Source organism: Hydra vulgaris, chromosome 03 (genome assembly GCF_038396675.1).
Source record: "Hydra vulgaris chromosome 03, alternate assembly HydraT2T_AEP".
Classification (NCBI taxonomy): domain Eukaryota; kingdom Metazoa; phylum Cnidaria; class Hydrozoa; order Anthoathecata; family Hydridae; genus Hydra; species Hydra vulgaris.
The window spans coordinates 9,665,002-9,687,588 of record NC_088922.1 but is presented as its reverse complement, the minus strand read 5'-3'; the positions used below and the strand labels follow the sequence as shown (position 1 = coordinate 9,687,588).

Sequence of the window (22,587 nt, the reverse complement as noted above, 5' to 3'; positions counted from 1 at the left end):
ATTTTTTTCCGCGTACATCCCAATCGGAATAAAGTTTAAAAAGATATTAAACTTGGTTTCCATAGTTAAAAACGTTCTTATTACATTTTGCAAATAACAAATTTAAACTTTGTTAAACTTTCGCGTTTCCCCCATAATGCAAGGATTAAGGAAATTAAGTTGAAAAAGAATGGGAGCTAAGTTTTCATATCATACATAAACGTGTTTACAGTTTTTCGGCATGGTCTTCATTCAAGCAATTATAAAAAAAGTTTTGTTTAATATCCGATTAGCCAAATAAAGATACTCGAAAGACGGTTTAAATTTCGGAATCTTCGAAGACTGAGGAAACGTCAACGTTATAGTGTTATATAAAAACAAAATTTTCTGATTTTTTAAAATATTAACTCATATTTCAAATTAATTTATATATAACAAATAATTATAGAAATTATTTGTGACTTTTATCGAGTTACACACGTCAAAACTTGTTCGAGTATTCAACCAAACAACTCTAAACCAATAAATCTAGCCTTTCATCGAGAAGCTATTTAAACAAACTCTATAGAAGATTTTAAACATACTAAAATGAAAATCTTTTTAATATCTAAAATGGAAGTGGTTTCAAAATATCGCCTAAAATCTTGAGAATTACCATTTTGCTTCAGTTACATTTTCAAATTCTGTTTTGTATTACGCGAATTTTACTCGTTAACTATTTTATCAGGTTTGTTGACAGGTAACGGAGTAAGAGAATAGTCGTTTTCGTTACAAATCTTCATGAATTCTTTGGTGATTAAGTTAAAGTCATGTAACTCTAATTGATGCGGTCTTAAATTAGGATTGAGTTTAATACGATCAAGTAATTCATCAGCTAGACGCTCGTTTTCCGGAAATAAACGTCTAAAAAAAAAAAATATATTTGAAGTTGCACTTACAAACCTAAAACTTTGATGAAAAAAAAAACTTATTGGTATCCTTTGAGTAATACACTTAGAAATCCCTGTTTGGTGAATTTCTAATTTAAATCCTTTTCCGACAAACTTTCGTTAGTTCCCACCCATATATATAAAAAAAGATATTCTAGAGACGAGCCATAGCAACTAATAAATATATTTAAACTTTATTGTGGTTATCCCTTCTCTGTTAGTTAATATTCGCCATTTGTCTGTAAGTACGGCGCAATTATTTATTTTTCTGCAGTTTATTAATTATATGGGGTTTCGCGTAATTATTTATTTTTCTGCAGTTTATTAACTACATATGGTGTTTCGCGTTGAATAAAAGTATATTGGGTATTCGTGTTTAAAAAAAAATAAAGGTACAAGGAGTGCCACTTAGAAAATAAAAAGCTAACAGACATGCGCGCGTGTGTAAACAAAACAAATACATTTTACAAAAAATTCTTTTTTTGTAGATTACATTGGTTTTTTTAAAAAAAAAATCTTATTTTATATATTATATGAATACAAGACATTAAAACTAATTAAAAAACCTATGAAAAAACACTTCTCCAAGTATACGAACTAATTTCGTTTTTTTTCTGTAATATAAACTTCTTGATACTTTATTAGTGTTTTAAAATTATTATTTCGGAGCTGTCAGTGAGTCGGTTTTTGTTAGTTTGTCGGTGAATAAAATTGTCAATCGGAGCAATATCGGTGAGTTGGTTCTTGTTATTTTGTTAGTGTTTAAAATTGTCGATCGGAGCAATGTCGGTGAATCAATTCTTGTTACTTTATAAGTGTTTAAAATGTTCAATTGGAGCAATGTCAATGATTCGTTTTTTGATACTTTGTCAGTGTTTAAAGCTGTCAATTGAAGCCGGTTTGTGAGTCGATTCTTGTTACTATTATTTCTTTTGTTATTTTCATAGTAAAAAGAAAATCTAAATTAAAGAAAAAATAAGAAAGTTATTCCTATTTGATATACTATGATTTTGTTAACTACTGCTATTTTTTTTAAAAATAAAAACTCATTTTTTTGATTAGAAATGCTTAAAATACATTTTAATCTACGACAGGAAAAGTTACGAGAACAGACGAAAAAAAGTTACGAGACGACGTATTTTTTTAATTAAAAAAGTAAAACACGATATAAAATAAATTCTTTGAACAGCAAATTTTTCAATAAAATATCAAACAAGCAAAAACAAATAACACAGACCTTGTAAAAAAATAAAATCTTGATAATAAAAAAATGCTCCTAATTATTGATTGGAAAAAAAAAAGATTAAAGATCGTACTCAACCCGAAAACGTGTATTATTTGCATATTGCTTATCTCTACCGTTTAGCCCGTACACATAAACCAAACACGTTTAGCCTGTACACATAAACCTAACACTATCTAGTTTGTTTATACCGTGTAGTATTTAGTCTCCGGACCAATACCGTTTACGATTTGTGTGCGCACCAATTGTTACCGTTATACTTATACATAAGTAGTGAGCGCACATATACCAATACTTAAAAAACAGTTTACATTAATGTGAATCGCAAAACAATCAAAAAACGAGTATGCAGATTTTTAATGTTTTAATACCGAATACATTTACCATTAAATATACAAGTTAAAATATTTAATAACTTAAAAACTTAGTTATAAAAAAAAAAAAAAAAAAAAAAAAAAAAAAAAGAAGAGAATACGTTCGTATTCTCGAAAAAGTAATCTCGTTCGCTTTTTAACAACAAAGCACCTGTATGCACGCAATACCGAAAAAAACGCAATTTTTTACGTTTATGATTTACATATTTGTGAGCTAAAACAAATAAGTTTCATAGTTGATAAATAAAAATGGAGAGAATATTAACAAAATACCGAAAGTCTAAAATTAAAACTTTAAAAGGGTGGTCTGAAAAGTTTCCAACCTAACAAAGATAAAGACATTTTTTCGAAATTTAATTTTTTATTTTTCAACATAATCTCCTTGAAACTCTACACACTTTTCCCAGCGATGCTACCATCTCTGTAACCCGTCCAAATAGTACTCGGCGGTTTTTTCTGCAAAATAATTGTTCACGAAGGGGGTTACCTCTTCATTTGATGAAAACCTCTGACCTCCGAGCGCAATTTTTAAATGAGGGAACAAAAAAGAAGTCGCTTGGGGCCAGATCTGGTGAGTAAGACGGATGGTCAAGCAGTTCAAACCGTAATTCTTGGATTTTCGCAATGGCAACCGCTGAGGTGTGAGACGGTGCGTTGTCTTGGTGAAACAGGATTTTCTTTTTCTGCAAATGTGGCCGTTTTTCCGCAAGTTGTTCCTTTAGTTGGTCAAGCAATTATGCGTAGTATGCTCCTGTAATGGTTTTTCCTTTTTGAAGATAATCGATTAAAATAACTTCACGACTATCCCAAAAAACAGTTGTCATCACTTTTCCAGCCGAAAAAACAGTTTTTGCTTTTTTTGGAGCCAGTTCCCCATTTGCAACCCACTGTTTGGACTGTATTTTTGTATCGGGCGTATAATGGTGTATCCAAGTTTGATCTACAGTAATTAATCGTCGCCAAAACTTGGATTTATTGCGCCTAAACAGCGCCAACAGAGCGTTGGAAATGTTCATTCGAACACGTTTTTGATCCAACGTGAGCAAACGCGGCACCCAACGCGCGAACAGCTTTTTCATGCCTAAATTTTTATGTAATATATAACAAACACGTTCTTTTGATATGTTCATAACCTCTGCTATCTCACTCACAATAATTCGGCGATCGTCTAGCACCATTTGGTGAACTTTGGCGATGTTTTCATCGGTAGTTGTAGTTTTCGGACGTCCTGAACGTTCATCGTCTCCCAAGCTCTGACGGCCACATTTGAATTCAGCTGCCCAAAATTTCACTGTGGTAAATGATGGTGCAGAGTCCCCATACACAGAACTCAGCTCACCTTTGATTTGCGTAGGCGTATTGCCTTTCATAAACAAATATTTAATGACAGCTCGATACTCGATTTTTGTCCATTTTCACAAAATTACTCGCATCAACTCAATCAAACGACTGTTACATAACAACTGCGCGTTCAAAATGGTTGAAACTTTGGTGATTACCTATCAACATATGAACAAACAAAATTCACGTGTTTTTATTTACGAGTGCTGCCAATTTTTCAGACCACCATCGTACAAGGTTTTTTTTATCAAACACAGGGCCCTAAATACTACGTATAACTATGGTATAAAATACTTAAAACTTTATCAATTCGAAAACAAAAAATAAAAAAAAATTAAAAAGGTAAAAATTGAAAAGGTTTTTACAGGATAAAAATTCAACAAAATAATTTTTTTTATAACATCAAAAATTATATATACTCTGGATATAGGACAGCCATAAGCGTAATATATAAATAATATATAACAATATTGTTACTGTTAAGTGTGATAAAATATATATTAGGCTAACAAATAACAGCTATAATATATAACTGTTATCTAATTAATATATAAATATATAACTGTTATCTATTAGCTGTTTATTTGAAGTTTCTATCGAATTATGATTTTTTTGAAAACTCAGTTATAGTGAAAAAATCTTTATTTTCTTATAAAGGATCTCGTCTAAAATTCTTAAAAGAAAATTTTACCTCAAAGGAGTTTTAATAACTTTTCTTCTTTTTGAAAATATGGCCTTAACAACCTGCTCCACGACATTAAAAGGTGCATCAATTGCAGGTTTTTTTAGTGGGATGAAGTGCATCAACCATGCATCAACCTGTTAAAACATTAAAAATAAAAACTATTTTAGTTTTATTGTTGAAACAAATTGTTGTTTAATATATATTTAATTACAAATTAAGTTTAAATTAGACAAAATAAAAAGTTCTATTTTATTTTTGTATAATGAACAAAAGATGTAAAATAAAGAACACTCTATGACTTATTTAATAAATAATACATTTTTCATAAATAGAATAGATATTTTTTAATTTATCATTAGTAATTTTTTCAAATATACTTTTATAAACTTCTTACATTGTATTCTACCAAAGAAAAAATCTACAGCATGTAATTACCAAAATAAAAATATAGTTATCATTATAAATACCTTAGGTTCTGGAACAAACACTGAGCTGCTGATTTCCATGGCTCGACTTACATGACAATAATTTTGTGCCATTATAGCAAGCCTAGATCGATCATAATTAAGAGCCTCTGCAACCATGTTCTAAAAAAATAATAACAAGATTTTTATATATATAGAAACAAGATAACCTAGTGAAAAATCATCTCTTTGGAACACTGATGACATCACATTTACAAGAATAAATAGTTTGTTACTTCATAATATAAACATATCGTTATAACTGACAATTAGAATGACAACTTGAAATACTACTACTGCTATTACTACTACTACTACCAGCAGCAGTACTACTACCTACTACTACTACTACTACTACTACTACTACTACTACTACTACTACTACTACTACTACTACCACTACTACTACTACTACTACTATTGTTACTACTACTATTGCTACTACTGTTACTGCTGCTGCTACTACTACAACTAACGGGTGACAACTAAAAAACGAGACTGGATTTAAAGACACATATCTCTTTAAAGAAGTAAGATAAAACAAAAAGGAAAAATGTTCTAGAAAGTATTTTTATTCTAGTTTATACATATATAATCAGTTGTTCTCAATTAAACCGTTTCTTCTGACTTTATCAACTAGGCCTGGTATAGACTGAGCTAGGCTCCGTATGAGCTCAATATCAAATTTATTAAGGCAATACTTGATTCTAGAACGTAATTTTTGAAGATTTTCTGCATGGCAATTCTTCTAGTAGACAAGGCCTTTCACAATACTCCAAAAATTTTCGATAGGATGACATTCTGGCAAGTTTGCAGGGTTATCCGCTTTCTCAACATAATGCATGTTTTCCTTGTTTAGGTACATGATTACTGTTTTTGCATAGTGAGATGATGCTAAATCTGGCCAGAATACATATGCACCATCTGAATGATACTTATTGATAAATGGAATAAGTCTCTTCTTAATAGGTTTGTTTAAATAGATTTTTGGATTTACAGCCAGTCCACTTGGTACAAAATAAGGTTGAGAAATTCCATTTTCAGAAAAAGTAATCCATAGAAGTAATTTCTTTTGAAACTTTTGTTTTGTTTGGTATTTAACTGTAGATGGAGTAGATTTTACATCACTAGTATAAAATATATCATTTCCATTGATACTGGAATAATTTAACATGAAATAAGGCTCATTGTCAATGATTGGTTTACGATTTTTGAATTTCTGACACAATCGACTGCATTTAGTTCTAGCTGCTGCTTTTTGCTGGTCAGAGCGTTTTGGAAACGTCATTTTTTTTCTTAATTTAATATTTATTCTTTTTTTTAATGTTTTACTGATGTGTTGGTGAGTACAGTTGAACTTTTTAGCTGCCTGTCGTTGAGAAACTCCGTCTTTTTGGTCAAACATGAGTTTGAGCCTTTCAATGTTTGTCCTGGTCATTTTTTTAGCTTTTACTCCACTTCCTTGAACTCTTTGGTACCCAGACTCTTTGGTACTTAGATTCACTTTCAGCACGTTTAATTATCTTGTAGATAGTAATTTTAGATATATTCTCAACTTTAAAGTGGTCATAAGTGAACTTTTTACCAGCATTTTTGTAATTTAAATAAAATTCATACACATGTTTTCTAATTTCTTCTTGTTTTGAATTTATTTTTTTATTTATTTTTCTATAAAAAATAAAAACACATAAAATATTTAAAAACTAGAATAAAAATACCTTCTAAACAGTCTTCATATTTTTAAAATCTTATTCCTTTAAGGAGATATGTGTCTTTAAATCCAGTCTCGTTTTTTAGTTGTCACCCGTTATCAGCTAGTAGTAGTTATTGTTGATAATAAAACTACTTTGTTTTAATTATAAAATTAAGTGACCAAATTTAAAACTGTTATCTTGATTATAAAGTTACCTGACCAACTTCTTTTTGAAAGACAAGAGTCATAGGTATTCTTCCGAAAGAAAATACACCAGAACGAGTTGACAAAGCTTCTAGCCATTGCAAAAATAAAGGAATAGAAACAGAAAATGGAAGGTTACCTACAAGTCTTAAATTAGGCAAATCTAAAAAAAAACAAAAAACAATTGAACTATTAATAACACCAATATAACAAAACAATTGAATCTTTAATAACATCAATATGAAAATAGTTTTATCTTTAGAACATCTTGATTTTACCATCGCTTTCCCATTCAGCCGAAATAACATTTTTTAGAGGCTTTACCATATCAAACTTTAAAATATCAGCATGATATATAGACATGTGACCATCAGATGCATCTTGAAGGAGCTGAAACAAAAAGTCAATATCTATCTGTTGCTACACATGTACACATATTTTATTAAAAGTACTGACATATGAAATTTTAACAAACGTCGTGATATTTCAAATGTTTGAAAATGAGTCTGAACAATCTGAAAATTGGAACAATAATGTATCTACATGAATGTATCTACACGAATCAGATAACAAAAAAGTAAGTTTAATTGTTATATTTTTAATTACATAACTTTTATAATTTATAACTAATTACCTCAAGTGATGGTAAAAATCTCTTATCAATCTCAACAGCATATAAGTGTCGTAAACCAGCATTTAAAAGTGAACGTGATAAAGAGCCTGGACCAGAACCAACTTCAATTACATTGCAATCGAAAACATCAGCTTTACGCGCAATTTTATCTGTATTATAAAAAAATAATCAAGCCATTCATTAAAAGTCATGTTGCTGGGGAACATCTGGAGGACACTTATACCCTACTGGTTCTTTTAAAAAATACAGTATGAAATGCTGTTTTTAAAAAAAAGCTACTTTAAACATGACTTTTTGTAACAGGTTTAAATTTCACTTAAAAACGATTATACAATATTTTGTACACCAACTGTATTATATTGTATATATTATACAATTGGTGTACAAAATATTGTATAATCATTATTATGTAAATAATAATGTACCTCTTTTTTTAATTTAAAAATTTACGAAGATCAAATAATGTAAACTTTTTTGTTTTTAATTTTGAATTCTATTTTGAATTCTATTTTCTTAATTTAATCAGTAAAAAAGTAAAGAATTTTATAAAAAAGTAAAGAGAAAAAATTGACTTTTTAAATACTGCCTGTCCAAATCCTAAACATAACCAAACAGCAATTAGGTTGAGGCTTCACATACCTATTTCAGTATGTCTTCAGTCACATTTCATGGCATAACTACTTTTTTATTAACACAACTTAACCCTGCTGGTTATATACTAAGGAATTTATAAGAGCATATAGTATATATTTTCTTCACCTTTCCAAGGCCATGGGGACTGCTACAGTCAAGAAGGTTTTTTTAAAAAAATATTGTTGTTACTTTTCTAACCCTTCACATAAATATGTAAGCATTGATAAAAAAAACTGCTGCGTGGAAAAACAAGGTAATATAATATGCCCTATAGATATAACAAGTATTAGGGTATAATATTAATGAAGTAGTGGTGTAGTGGTAGACTGCTTGTGTTGTAAGCAAGTGCTTTACTACATGCTTACGAGCATTGTAAGCAAGTGCTTTACTACATGCTTACGAAACTAGCGATCTACAAGTACAGGAAGGAATGTGATTGAAAAGTTTGATTCCTACCAAGGCCTGGGTGACCACATTCATTTTTTAAAACTATAGGATTTGGAAAAAGTTGAAACAGCAATTAATAAAAAAAAACCTCGTAACTGTAGTGGCCCCCTCAAACTTGGGAAGGTAAATCTAATAATAAAAAAATATCTAAAAAAGATTTATATCTAAATTACACATACAAAATACACAACACATTTTATATACATTCAAAATGCATATAAATGTAATGTTAAAAAAAGTGTTACCTGTAACATTTAAATCCAATATAAAATTTTGACTTAGTTGTTTTTTAGCACGCAGCCCATATAAGCGCATCAGATCAGATATTCGAGGCATAGGGGGTAATCGTAATTGTTTAGTAGCAGATGACATTTTTAAAAATAGAATATTTTACTATTGGCGTTATTAAATAATATTATAAGCTAATTCCTTTTTATTTTTGGTTCCTTCTTTATTTATGTAAATAAAAATTAAAAATAATTTAATTTTCAAAATTAAGAATTATGTTTTGAAAAAATAAAAAAAAAATAATCCAGTAGAATCTGGTCTCACTAAAAACCTTTAAAGGTTATTGACTTAATGAAACATAATGTTGATTTTAAAAAGTTTCATCAAAAGTTTATTTTTTTTGTATAACTTTATTTTATTAAGAAAATCTTATTAAAATTCATCTGCTTGTTTTTTTTAACGCAGTTCAACCATATTTTAAACTATATATATGTATATGTGTGTGTGTATATATAAATATATATATATATATATATATATATATATATATATATATATAAATATATGTATGTATGTATGTATGTATGTATGTATGTATGTATGTATGTATGTATGTATGTATGTATGTATACATTAAAATGAAGAGCACGCAGGAAAAAACAACATAACATTTAAAAAGTTTTGAGATATTGATCATTTATAATGGTATTCATATAAAGCAAAAACTAAAAATCAGGAAGAAAAAGCTTTAGTTTAATTTATTTATTTAAAGTTTAACAATTATTTAAAATTTAATATTTAAACTTTTTTTTCTTCTTTGTTTTAAATATAGTAGCTGTCAGAATTAGGGCAAACATTTGGCAATGCCCACCTAACTGCTGACCTAAAAGTGCCTGAGGTGAACAACATACAAATGAGGTGGACACATTAAATATTAGTTAATAAATGCTAGAAAACTGAACCTATGATTAACTTAAAATTTTTTTGTGCGATCATATCATCATATGAGGTGATATAAAAATAATGTAAAGAGCAGGGGAAAAAAAAAAAAAAAAGTCAAAAATAGATTGATTACGCCATATATATACAACATACCACAGACTATCTATTAAACAAAAATATTATCTAAATCATTGATCATTTATAAAAACTTTTATAACTGATCAATATTTACTTTCGCAAAACTTTTAAAATGTGACTCTTTTTTTTTTTCCTGTGTGGTCTTGTGTGATATAATTATTGTATTTACTATATATAATACTTTATATGCACACTATATTTCAAACTATTTTTCTATTTAAAATAATTAGAGGATACTACAGAATAATCAACAAGAATTTAACACTGAGAAATATAAATTTAATAACAACAAGTATAGCCACGCTTATAGTCATAATTGGTCATATTTAGTTGTATATTTTGTATACTACTAAAAATGATCAAATAAATAAATAAATTAAATAAATGTTAAATATAGTATTGCATAATAGCAATAATAATAGTAATAATAATAATAATAACAATAATAACAATAATAATAATAATAATAACAATAATAACAATAATAATAATAACAATAATAACAACAATAACAATAATAATAATATTAATAACAATTTTTATTATAATAATAATAATTTTTATTATTAACATTATAATAAATTGGTTTGAACATTTTTTTTAACTGAGGATTTAGTAGTTTTATTCTTCTTAGTATAAAACTGATTTTACAAAAACTTAGTATTAATTACGCAAAACTAAATATAGTATTTGTTATAAATTTATAATTTATTTTATAATAAAACGTACAAATTATTGTAAAATTTAATTATGCTCTATTAACCCCCAGCTCTTAAAGAAAAAAGAAAAGGAAAAGAAAGAGGGTAGAAAAGGAGTATATACAGTTCGTTAATTGGTAGCTCTAAAACGAATTAAAAAAACTACAAAACTTTTATTTTTTTTTATATAAAAAAACACTGCCTTATATATGAATTTAAACACCTATACATACAAAAATGTGTGTGTGTGAAAGAATATATTTATATATGCAAGCATCCTAATACTTTTACATACAAAAATGTTTGTGTACGTGTTGAAGTATATTTCAAATTTTTTACGCAACCTTATTTTTATCTATTTTCTAGTGTTATCATTCTAATTTGATAAAAGTTTAAAATGATAGATAATTAAAATAAAACCCTCTCATATTTAAAATTTTTAAAATTTAAACTGGAAATGCATTGCTTATGTCAGGTAAATTATAATTTAGATGCGAAATAGGCTGAGGAGATTTTATTTTTAATACATAATCAAAGCTTTTCTCCATCTTCGAAATGTTTGAACAATATCTTTTTAACCCAAAGGACTCAAATGCATGACATAAACCAAATAAATTTGATCTAATACAAGCTTGACGATTCACTTTAGTAGAGCCATCAGGGGATTTAAAGAAAAAAGCCTTTTCATCAACTTGTAGCAGTGTCTTCAAATTTAAATTAGTGGTATATGTCATAATAACACCAGTTTTCAAGTCTACATGTGATTCTTCAACAATATAAGCAGTTGAAGATGGAAGGAAACGCTTTAACCAGTTAGGAGCATCATTTGTCTTAGACTGTAAGCGTATTGTTTTTAAAATATTATTTTCAAGTTTTCGTGATATAACATCTTCAGAAAGAACATGTTTACTATATGGATTCGGATATCTACAAAAAAACACCGAACTGATATTGAACCAAGAATGATTTATACTAGAACTTGTCTCAATAAACTTCATACCTACAAAACAGTCTAAAAAACAGTTTTTAAAAGAGCATAAACAATGCCAATAGTTCATTGAATATAAACAATTATAAAATGAATAAATAATATCATAATTACAAATAAAAATTTATTTTGAAAATTTTATAAGTGTATTTGTTATTTATATAAGGTTTATTTTATTTTAGTATTTATAACATTTTAATAATTCATTTTATGTCATTTATTTTCATTAATTTAGATTAAAATTATTTTTGCAGAGCAAAACAATTTAAACCAAGAAAAGGTTCTAGTGTTGAAAGCCAAAGATTCTCTATTTTTAACTGGACTCCTTTATTCCTGAAGCTCCAAAATTTTTTATGAACTTCTAAACATCATTAATAAAAACATCTTTATGAGTTCTTAAAACAATAACTTTTGAACCTAGATACCAGGTTACATTTATACATAAGAATTCTGAGTTCAGAAATAATTGATTTCAAAACGTTTAAAGTCTTTTTTTTTCTTTTTCAATAAACCTCAGAAGTTTCTAACTAATTTTAGAACTTCAAAACTACATTAAAAAAAAAAAGAATCTTTGACTCTAATCTCTGAAAGTTCTTTTTGAAACTTCCTACATCTTTCACCCTTTCACACCTCATACACCTTTCACCCTTCCACACTTTCTACACCATATTTAGAACATTATCAATTATTTTATGAATAAATATTAACTAATTATAATGATAAAGCTTTAAATTTTCATTTTTTGCAAAAGGGCAAAAATTTAAAAAACAGCAATAAAAAAAAGTACACCTAAGAAAAATTATACACCTAATATACCCCCTATTTATTGCAATACAAACCCTCATTAATTTAAAACTTTTAGAATTGAAAAATGTGAACAGAAAAAAAAAATTAAAAATAAAATAATTTATATCATTCAAACAAAAGTATGAAAACTACAAAATTTAACTAAAGAAAAACATTATTGACTAATGCACATATTATTCCCAATCTCCTGAGCATAATGCTCACACACACTGCGACGCAAACCATCAATTTCTTTTCTCACATCTGCAATCTCTGAAAATTTTAATTGAAGGGTATCTAGAGTTGGCAATGCAACACTTTGAAATATTGTTTGGGATTTCTCAGGTGAATCTAAAAATAGAATAAAAAGTAAAAAATAAGAATAAAAAGTTTATAATACTCAAAATATTCAAGATTTAATTTTAAAAATGGTATTTTTTTTTTAAGAAAAGTAAAATTTTTTTTTTCTTTTTTGAAAAAAGTTACTAATTAAACTTAAAAGTAACCAAGAGTTATCATTTAAACCTAGAAAACACCTATTAACCTAAAAATTATTATTCAAAATTAAAACTTACCATTTAAACCCAAAAGAGCATTTAAATCAGGTTCCATTCCTTTTACTCTTGAACTGCATAACTTGACAAAAGATCGAACATCATCAGCGCATTTACATATCTAGTGTGATTATAAAAATAAATTAGAAACCCTGATGGTATCTTGATAAACTTATAATAATTTATGTACAAAAAAAAAAAAAAAAAAAAAAAAAAAAAATCTTTTTAAAACAAACATGGTTTAGATTCCTATAAAATTATTTAATTTAATAAATTTTAATTTTTTAAAAATAATTTTATTTAAAACTATTATAAATAAATTTATAATAGATATATAATATAAATAAATCAAATAAACAATCCAATAATTAACAACTAAAAATTGAAATATAGAAACTAATTTAACATAACTAATTAACAAATTGTTAGACAAATTTTTTATTTCAAAAAAAATTTAGAAAATTCTATTTATAGAAATACTATTTTTGTTATTGTTATTGCTATGTACATTTTAAATACTCAAATAAAAAATAAAGAGAAAGATATTCTGATTTTTTTTTGCCATTAAAATTTTTTTAAGACATGCTTAGAGATGTCATGCACATTTTTGTTTTTTGCTTTTTTTTAGTTACTTTTTTGGAAAAAAAACGCAGGGGTGCGTTTTTTTGGTTCTTATGGAAAATATTTAAAAATTCATTATTTAAGCTATTAAACTTAACTTTAATGGCAGTATCTTAATTCATATTTTAATTTCAGATTTAAACAGAACAACTAATACTAAAATTTACTGAAACTCTTTTTTTTTGGTAAGGTTAAAGGTTGGAGCAGTCCTGTATAAAAACTTCTAAAATAATTTTGTCTCCCTCAATTTTATCTTAATTGTTTTAAGTGTTATATATTGACACAATAAACATTGTTTATTTACACTTACTATATTTAATTATATTTGATATATATATATATATATATATATATATATATATATATATATATATATATATATATATATATATATATATATATATATATACACACATACATACATATAAACATATATATATATATATATATATATACACATACATATATATATATATATATATACAAAAACGAATAAGAGACTTGTAGAAGTAGAGAATTGAATCAGGAGTAAGAAAATGGCAAGCACGATGAAGAGAAGCAACCTTAGCGGATGCTAATCGCAATCAATTGTATAAATGGCTCAGATAAAAGGCCAATAGTAAATGATAATGCAAAAAGATGTAAAGAAGACGACTCAGTGAGAGGGTTCCTATTTATTAATATAGGAATGTCAACAGTGTTGCGATAGTTGTTTGCAGTAAAATAAGTTTCGTAGGAGTTAAAATTTACAAGCCACTGCGAGCCCTAATCTGTTACAGAAGTGAGATCAGATTCAAGATTGGCTGCCTGTTCTAAGCGATCAAAAAGAGAAGATTTTTTGTCAAGACAGGAGTATAAAGTTGAGTTATCAGAAAAAAGAATAAGTTTAGATATAAAGCTGTCTGGAAGATCATTACTGTAGATAAGAAACCATTTAACAATCTCAAAACTTTCCCAGATACACGAAATGAAGCAAGCTTATGGAGAAGACCTTTGTCTTCTCCATAAGCTTGTCAAGAAAAACACGAATTTTTAAACTTTTTTACACGAATGTTTTAAGAAAAACACAATTTTTTTAAATCTTGACATGTTTTGTAGTTAAACTACAACATTTTCAAAAGATAAAATTACAATTCAAAACTCTGGAATATCAAAATCAAAATGTGAAGACATTACTGAGAAATATTAACAGACAAATAGAATTATTGCAAACCAATAAAAATTATAATACAACTTATGATACCATAAGTAGCATAAAAATAACGTAAATAAAACAAACTAGATTGACAAATCTATATTATAATAAACAGTTTGTTTATTTAATGATGGATTTTTCCAATTAATATGGAATGCTTCTTTAATTTTCAATTTGTTTTTGTTAGGAGCAGTATGTTGAGCTAGTTTGTTATATATATATATATATATATATATATATATATATACATACATACATACATACATATATATATATATATATGTATGTATATATATATAAAAATAAATTATGAATAGATAAATTACAAATCATCAGATAAAGGTGGTCTGGCAAACTCAGTAAATAATAATAATTCAAAATTTTTAGATTTTCCTTGAAACTAAGTTCAGTATAGGGCTTTTTTTATAAGGGCCTACTAGCGATATATTTTTTTGACAAATTTAACAAACAAACAATGTAAGACTAAATTACTACACAATATATAAATGTTTAAATAATTAAATAACCTTGATAGATTGGTTAATTCTTTGAGCATTTGAAGTCTGATATTAAAATGGCATGGTATTATATACTAATATATTTACATTATCAAAATTAAAATGGTAACTTTCTTATAGGATAAGAAAAGTGTCTAAATATAATGAGAGTTTTATCACAGTTGTTAGGAAGAATACAACATGATGAATAAACATTCCCATACCTATGCCTAGATGTATAACTAACTTGAAGCTAATTCAATTTTTTATTAAAAATGTGAGTTAAATTTGGTGCTTTTACATGTAATACACCTTTTCACAGTTCTGATATAAAATTCATGCACGCAATGGAGGTAAAAACATAAACATTATTTTATCAGTAATTTGTTTGAGATTTACAAAGCAAAACTAAGATTTATCAAATAATATTATTAAACCAGTGCCATTAGTCTTATATAAGTATTAAAATAAAGAGCCTGTCTAATCCAGTTTAAATATCATATTAAAAAACAAGTGAAAAAGAAGTACCTCAAAACATTGACTTTTCAATTTAAAAAAAAAAAATTTAACTATTTTTTTTTAAATTCTATATGAGCTTAATGTAGAGTTTAAAGCTAAATTTATATATATATATATATATATATATATATATATATATATATATATATATATATATATATATATATATATATATATATATATATATAAAATCTATCAATGTAAAAACAGATTTGTTATAAAGTCACTCTAAACATATTGGTTTTCTTAGATTACTCAAAGCTAAGCAAATAATATCATCAAATAGTTTTAACATTGTTAGCAGAAACTCTGTTGACATAATTTGAAATGTCTTTGGTCTTCTTCTTAACTTGTTCAACCAATATCCTTAAATTAGCAATTTATTTTATTTTGTTTAGTTCTTCATTTGTCATTGTCATTTGTCAAGTCATTCGAGCTGCACCTTTCCAACCAGGGTGAGCTGTGTGGTAGATAAAACGTTCAGAACATTCAGTATTAATATTTAAGCCTTTATCATGCATTATAAAAGAGGATTTTGGAATGCAATCTAAATAGTTGTTGCGATTTGTCATTTCTTTATCTGAAATTTAGTCTATGTAAGCCTTGTGCTTTAAAAGTGAGATAAACCATTGAAGAAAATATTGCACTGGCTAATCCTAAATATATTTAAACCTGTCAGCAAAACCAGTTTTCAGTAATCCAAGCCTTAACATCATTAAAAATTCATCTTTGCTGCATAACTTTTATTTTGGTCCAAATAGTTTAGGGTTTTTTTAAATTTCAAAAAACAGCAGTAGATGTTTTTTTAACATCACTTTATCTTCTTTTGATTAATGGTGATACTGCACTATGTAACTCATGAAACACATTGACAGATGTAAGGCCAGTATAAAAGTCGCAAGATCTATCATTTTTAAAATAAATGTTTGTATACAAGTAAGTTGCAATAACACGATTTGTATAGATTATGTTTATATACAAATTTGTCTGGTTTCATAGTAATAACTGATGTGGTTGAAGTTAATTTTTCATATAAATCTTTATTTTTTTAATTTTGTGCTGAAGTTCTTTTTTTCATGAAGTTCTTTTTTTCGTGAAGTTCTTTTTTTCGTTCTATTTTTTCTTTAATTTTGTGCTGAAGTTCTTTTTTTAAGTTATCGTTTTTCTTTTTTAATTCTTGATGCTCTATACTAAAACTGTGAAAAGGTGTATTGTGTTTTTAATGATCATATACTAAAAATATATTAGAATAAAGGAAAATTATTTCAAAATGTATGCCAAAAAAATTAAAAATTGCTCAAAATAAGCCTAAAAAACACCAAAACAAACAAACAAACAAAAAAAATGTCAAAACAACAACAAAAAAACACGTTTTTTTTAACCCAAAAACACAAAAGAAAAAAAAACGTGTTTTTTGCAACTCTAGGCATTCTTTCTTAAATTTAAATTTAAAATTTTCTTGAATATTATTTGAATGTCACCTGAAGTTACACTTGTAATGGATGATGGTTAATATGATAGCAAAGTAGATAAATTTAAAGCTTATTTTCTTGAATATTATCTGAATGTCACCTGAAGTTACACTTGTAATGGATGATGGTTAATATGATAGCAAAGTAGATATATTTAATGTTGTAATAATTAGCAAAAGTGGAGTAGTTTATATATTAGACTTTAATAAAGTCTTTAAGATAGCTTTAGAAAATATGTTGCTCAAAAGCTTTAGACTTTAATAAAGTCTTTAAGATAGCTTTAGAAAATATGTTGCTCTAAAAATTTTTTTTGTGGTTCTTTTGTTACAAATTTAGGTTGATATTTAGTCTCTGGGATTATCTTCATTGAATTAGGTAAATTATTAGATGCAACAATATCTCATATATCTATATATTTTAATATGAAGCTCATATCTCTATATTTTTTAATACTAAATAATTATAAAAATCACTATATATAAGTTAATTAAACTAAAACTAAACTCTCACAATCTCAGTATAATCTGTTTGTTTTCTGATTATAAAATGTACTACTTTTTAACAAAAAAATAAACAAATCAATTTGCTATGAAACAGAATGAACCGAATGTTATTTTTAACAATAAAAGTTGACTTTATAAGAAAATAAACTTTATGAAATAAACTTTTATTATTAAAATAAAACATCGACTGCATTGGCTTTATTCTATATTATATAAAAAATAAATTAAAATATTCGGTTCATTCTATATTATATAAAAAATAAAAAATAAAACATTCGGTTCATTCTTTTATCAGTCTATACCTTTATATTTTACAATTTCTATTCCTTTATATTTTACAAAGATCTGATGTAAACTAGTTCATTAACTATCTTTAAACATCAAATTGTAATATTCAATAAAATTTTGTTAGGTGTTAATTAAGCAACATTTGCCAAAAAGTTTAATTTTTATTTTATTTCTGATATACTTAAATAAAACATAAAAAAGCCATAAACATTAGGAACTAATAAATACACAGATGATGGAGATTTATTTATGAAGCAGGTATTCAAAATAAATAACCAGGGATTTGAGCAATATCATCATTTGATTTCAAAGTCATGATTTGGTAATAAACCTTAAAAAAGGTAAAACTGAGGAAGTACCACTATGAATGAAACTGAGGAAATACCACTATGAATTTATAAATGAATAAATTGGACTTTGAGTTCACATTAAAGATAATCCAATAGCAACAGCTGTTTCATAGAAACAAATTGTATACGTAAAAAAACATTATCTTGGTATTTTGTTCCTTTCTCATTTGAGCTTACACTAGCTGATGAATTTTGAAACAAACCAAACTCAATTTTTTATTGCTAACAATTATCAGTGGTGTTGATATTCATTTTTAATGCATCATAACATTCTCACTGCTTCTAATATATCACAACATTATACCGAGTCCTCAACCTTTTGTCTCTTTGATTCAGGATTAACTCTCATGGAAACCATAGTTACAATTGCAAAGCTAGCATCTGCTACGGTTTACTTTAATTGTGCTCATTGATTTCTCACTCCTGATTTTATTCCTTGCCTCTTTTGTGTCTCTTATATGTCATTTTATGAAATAATGTTGTCATATTTGGCTTGTTCTTCTAATGAGCATCATTTTACTTTTAGACAAGGCCCAAAATCAAACTGTAAATGTGATAGACTTGCTCCAGCTGTCAAACTTGAGGAACTCAATGTAAGACTGCATCTCTTTCTTTTTCTACAAATACAATGGTTGCTGCTCAAATTAGCTATTATCACTTGTTCTATCAAGCAAAACATAATCTCATGTGGTACATCATTCAGCAAAGTTGCTTCCAACATTTGAAATTTTATTTGAACAATTGAAAAAATCACTTTCTTTATGTATTCCATACAAATTACAGCTTATGTTAACTTAATATTAAAAGCAGCCTTGCGAGGAGCTAATTCATTAAAAAGAACAAAGACTTTAGCAAAACCTAAATAACAATCTTCTAGTCAATTCTAGAACATCTGTGCCCATTTATGACACCAACATATTTATCAAAACTATTTAACTACCAAATAATTTTAGCAACTTACAACCTGTTAATGATGCCAATAAGCCAATCAAATATCAATAAAATTGACAACCTAACTAAAGTATTTTAAAAAACTATAAAAGAAAAATCAAAAACAAGTAACTTATTATTGCCTAATACTGTATAATATAATATTGTAAACACATGTAATGAAGATCAACAATATTGTATGCAATATTGTAAACATGTTTAATAAAAATCATGTACAATTATTAAAAGTGTCTGCTTTTATTAGCAATAAACTTTGATTAACTTCAACGATTGATTTGAACAAACTAAAAACAACAACCCTATTCATACTGCAACTATTCATTTGCATTCTTTTGATGTTACTAAAAGTAAAACTAAAACTTGAAAAAAAAAAAAAAAAAAAAAGAAAAGTTTTTTAATTTAATGGCAAATACTTATGATCTACCATTTTGTGTTCGTCAAAATTTTGAAAACAATAAGACCTTTTTAACAAACTTTTTAAATAAATTTAAAACTTTATTTAACTTGATAATTATTTTAGATTTTGACATTTTCTGATTTTTTTTATTTTTCAGGATCAAAATTGATACCAGTTGTCTGTATTTTTTTAGCATTTATGCATTTAGTAATATATATGTAATAAATGACAACCCTGTGTTATATATGTAATAAATGACAACCATAATTTTGAATAAACAAACTTTATTTATTATATTATTTAAAATCTAAACATTCCTAAACAATTTTTTAAACTATCCAATAAATTTTTATGATGAAGCTTTGGACCTTAAAAGCTCAATGTAATTTTCAGCTCTTCTGATCTAAAAGTTTTTTTTATTTAATTATATCAAATTATTGTTTACAGATTGAAAATGCAGCTTGCAGAAAAAAACTTTTAAATCTATAAAAACTTTGACTTAAAAGACCCAATAAAAAAACAAAACAAAAACAAAACCTAGAGTGCATTACTACAAAAATTTTTAGAAAATTTTTCAAAAAATCTCTTGAACAACAACCTTAACAACAACAAAAAACATCTTAGCAAAAAACTCTCACTTTTTAAAATGTTTAATGAAATCTGATTCAAATAATTTCTAATCATTATTATAAAAATTATCCTTTCATATTTTATTTTTCTGTTTTTCAGAATTTTATCTTGTTTTATAATTTATTTTTCTTAATTAAACATTAACTTGGAATTTCTCACCTTTCAGCTTATTTCTTTTTGCGTAAAATGTTTTTAATAACATAATTCTCAGTTCCCTTTATTTATGGTTACAGTTGCAAGTAAAAGTTGCGAGTAGTATACATTGATAGTTGCTTTATTGTTTTCACGAAAAATTCAAAATTATGATAAAAAAATAATTAATGAAGTATATACATATTTTTATGAAATACTTAAAACTAATAAAATAAATAATTAAAACAAAGTTTATATATAAATAATAATTAAATAAAATATTTTTGGCCTTTAATATCTTAAATATATTTTAACTAAATAGTTTAATTTCTTTTAATTTTGTTATTTTAATGAGAGTACTTAGGGTAAAAACAAAGCAAAAAATAACTTGTGAACTTTTATAATTTAAAAAAAAATAATTTTGTATAACTTGTTTTTAATTTATTTTTAAATAATAACATATAACAAAAACATAATATTTCATTTTTAAATAATAACATACAGCAAAAACATAATACTTAAATGATAACATTTTTTTAATAAACAGAATAATTGCACAATTATAATTTAATAACATAATTACACACAGTGAAAATAAATGTTTTTTCAAAATAAACTTAAAAGAACTTTTTAAAGTTGCTTTTATACATAAAATACCTCTTTAAAGAGAATGTTGAAAGAGTCCATATATTCTTGCGTGTAGCAGTCTTTATACTACTCAATCAAAATATATTTATAATAAACAAATAATTTTATGCAAAAGTGCAAAGTATATCAAAATTACTAAATAAACTAATCAAAGTATACAAGCAAAGAAAATAAATTAGTAATTAATTCCATAGAGAATATGAATTAATTTTTTTAGTTAATAAAAACTATCGCCTGTTTTTAAAAATTGTTTCCATATATTTTTCAGTGATATTATACGTGAATTTACGAAGACATTAAAAACGTGCCTCGCTTAAACAAACTAAACAGTTTTTTCAATTTTATAATATAATTAATTATTTTCAATTTTATAATATAATTTTTAAATTATTTATAATAAGTGTAAACAATTAGTTATTAAAAGAACAAAATGAAACGTGTTACTTTTTTTAACTCTTTTTGATAATCAAGACTAGAAGACATAATTTCTTGATTGTGTGCATTAATCTAAAAATACAAAACAAAATGAATTCTAATGATTTTCTTTAGACTATCATTTTATGTGAGACAATCAAAAGATGTTTGTGATAAGTAAGAAAATAATCTTTTCAAAAGACTCCTCCTACTTATAAAGATGCATTAGAAAAGTCTGGATTAACTAATTTCTTACATGATTCAAATCTAAATCCTTCTAATACTAATAAACAAAAAAGAAACATGGTTTAATTCTCCTTTCAGTAAAAATTTTCTAACCAAAATTAAACACCTTTTCTAAAACTTAATTGACTTATATTTTTCATTACAGCATAAGCTCCACAAAAACAGAAATGCAATAAAAGTTAGTGACAGCTGCATGCCAAATATTTGATCAATTATTAATTCACACAACCAATAAATTTTGCGTAACAAACTCACCGCTAATGAAACAAACTGCAACTTTTTTTTAACATCTTCTATTCCAACAAGGGTCTTGATTGCAAGCAACCACTATTAGAGTTGGAAGTTACTGAAAGAAAAAAGATGAAGATTCTAAAGCAAGATAACGATTGACAGACAACTTAAAAGATTGCAAATTATATGAATCAGGAAAGCAAGATGAATGAAGCGAATTTCAAAGAACTGATGTTCAAGGAAAAAAACTAAAGGAATAAGAGTTTTTGGAGCATTTAGGAACAGTCACAGAAAAAGGATGAGACTTAATTGAATGATGAGTAACACGAGAATGAATTTTAGTAGGTGGCACAAAAGACACTAGCTCTTTAGAACAGTGCCCATTACAGTATTTGCGGATTTGATGCACAGTTTCCAAGGAAGATCGAAAGTAAGAGTTAATCCTAGAAGATGAAGGGTAGATCAAGTACATTATTATTTACATTACATCAAGTACATTATTATTCATAAATATAGGAAGATCTAAATTATTG

The 22,587-nt window shown here is 26.0% G+C and overlaps 3 protein-coding genes across 5 annotated transcripts in view; all 3 read right to left on the bottom strand.

Annotated features, from left to right (window-relative positions):
- Window positions 1-362: 362 nt before the first annotated feature.
- Window positions 363-9,099, bottom strand: LOC100201215 (dimethyladenosine transferase 1, mitochondrial). Of its 3 annotated transcripts, none has more exons than XM_065792282.1 (7): window positions 8,872-9,097; window positions 7,547-7,695; window positions 7,191-7,302; window positions 6,924-7,075; window positions 5,019-5,138; window positions 4,558-4,685; window positions 363-882 (listed from the first exon to the last, which is right to left on the bottom strand). In XM_065792282.1, the coding sequence occupies exons 1-7, from the start codon at window positions 8,996-8,998 to the stop codon at window positions 684-686; spliced, it is 987 nt and encodes a 328-aa protein (XP_065648354.1). In that variant the 5' UTR covers window positions 8,999-9,097; the 3' UTR covers window positions 363-683. The 3 variants fall into 3 exon arrangements, with proteins under 3 accessions (XP_065648354.1, XP_065648353.1, XP_065648355.1); XM_065792281.1 differs by lacking the exon at window positions 363-882 and adding an exon at window positions 1,544-1,867 and having other exon boundaries at window positions 8,872-9,099; XM_065792283.1 differs by lacking the exon at window positions 363-882 and adding an exon at window positions 4,006-4,024.
- A 1,855-nt stretch (window positions 9,100-10,954) lies between these two features.
- Window positions 10,955-11,717, bottom strand: LOC100199870 (PRELI domain-containing protein 1, mitochondrial). Its single transcript, XM_065792284.1, has one exon. The coding sequence runs from the start codon at window positions 11,688-11,690 to the stop codon at window positions 11,079-11,081; it is 612 nt and encodes a 203-aa protein (XP_065648356.1). The 5' UTR covers window positions 11,691-11,717; the 3' UTR covers window positions 10,955-11,078.
- An 801-nt stretch (window positions 11,718-12,518) lies between these two features.
- Window positions 12,519-22,587, bottom strand: part of LOC101237336 (centrosomal protein of 85 kDa-like) — a 32,646-nt gene continuing 22,577 nt past the window's right edge. The window contains exons 12-15 of the mRNA XM_065792280.1: window positions 21,608-21,670; window positions 21,173-21,229; window positions 12,982-13,081; window positions 12,519-12,757 (exon numbers count right to left, since the gene is read on the bottom strand). Coding sequence (XP_065648352.1) covers window positions 12,582-12,757; window positions 12,982-13,081; window positions 21,173-21,229; window positions 21,608-21,670 — 396 coding nt within the window. The 3' untranslated portion in view covers window positions 12,519-12,581. The remainder of the gene's footprint in view (window positions 12,758-12,981; window positions 13,082-21,172; window positions 21,230-21,607; window positions 21,671-22,587) is intronic.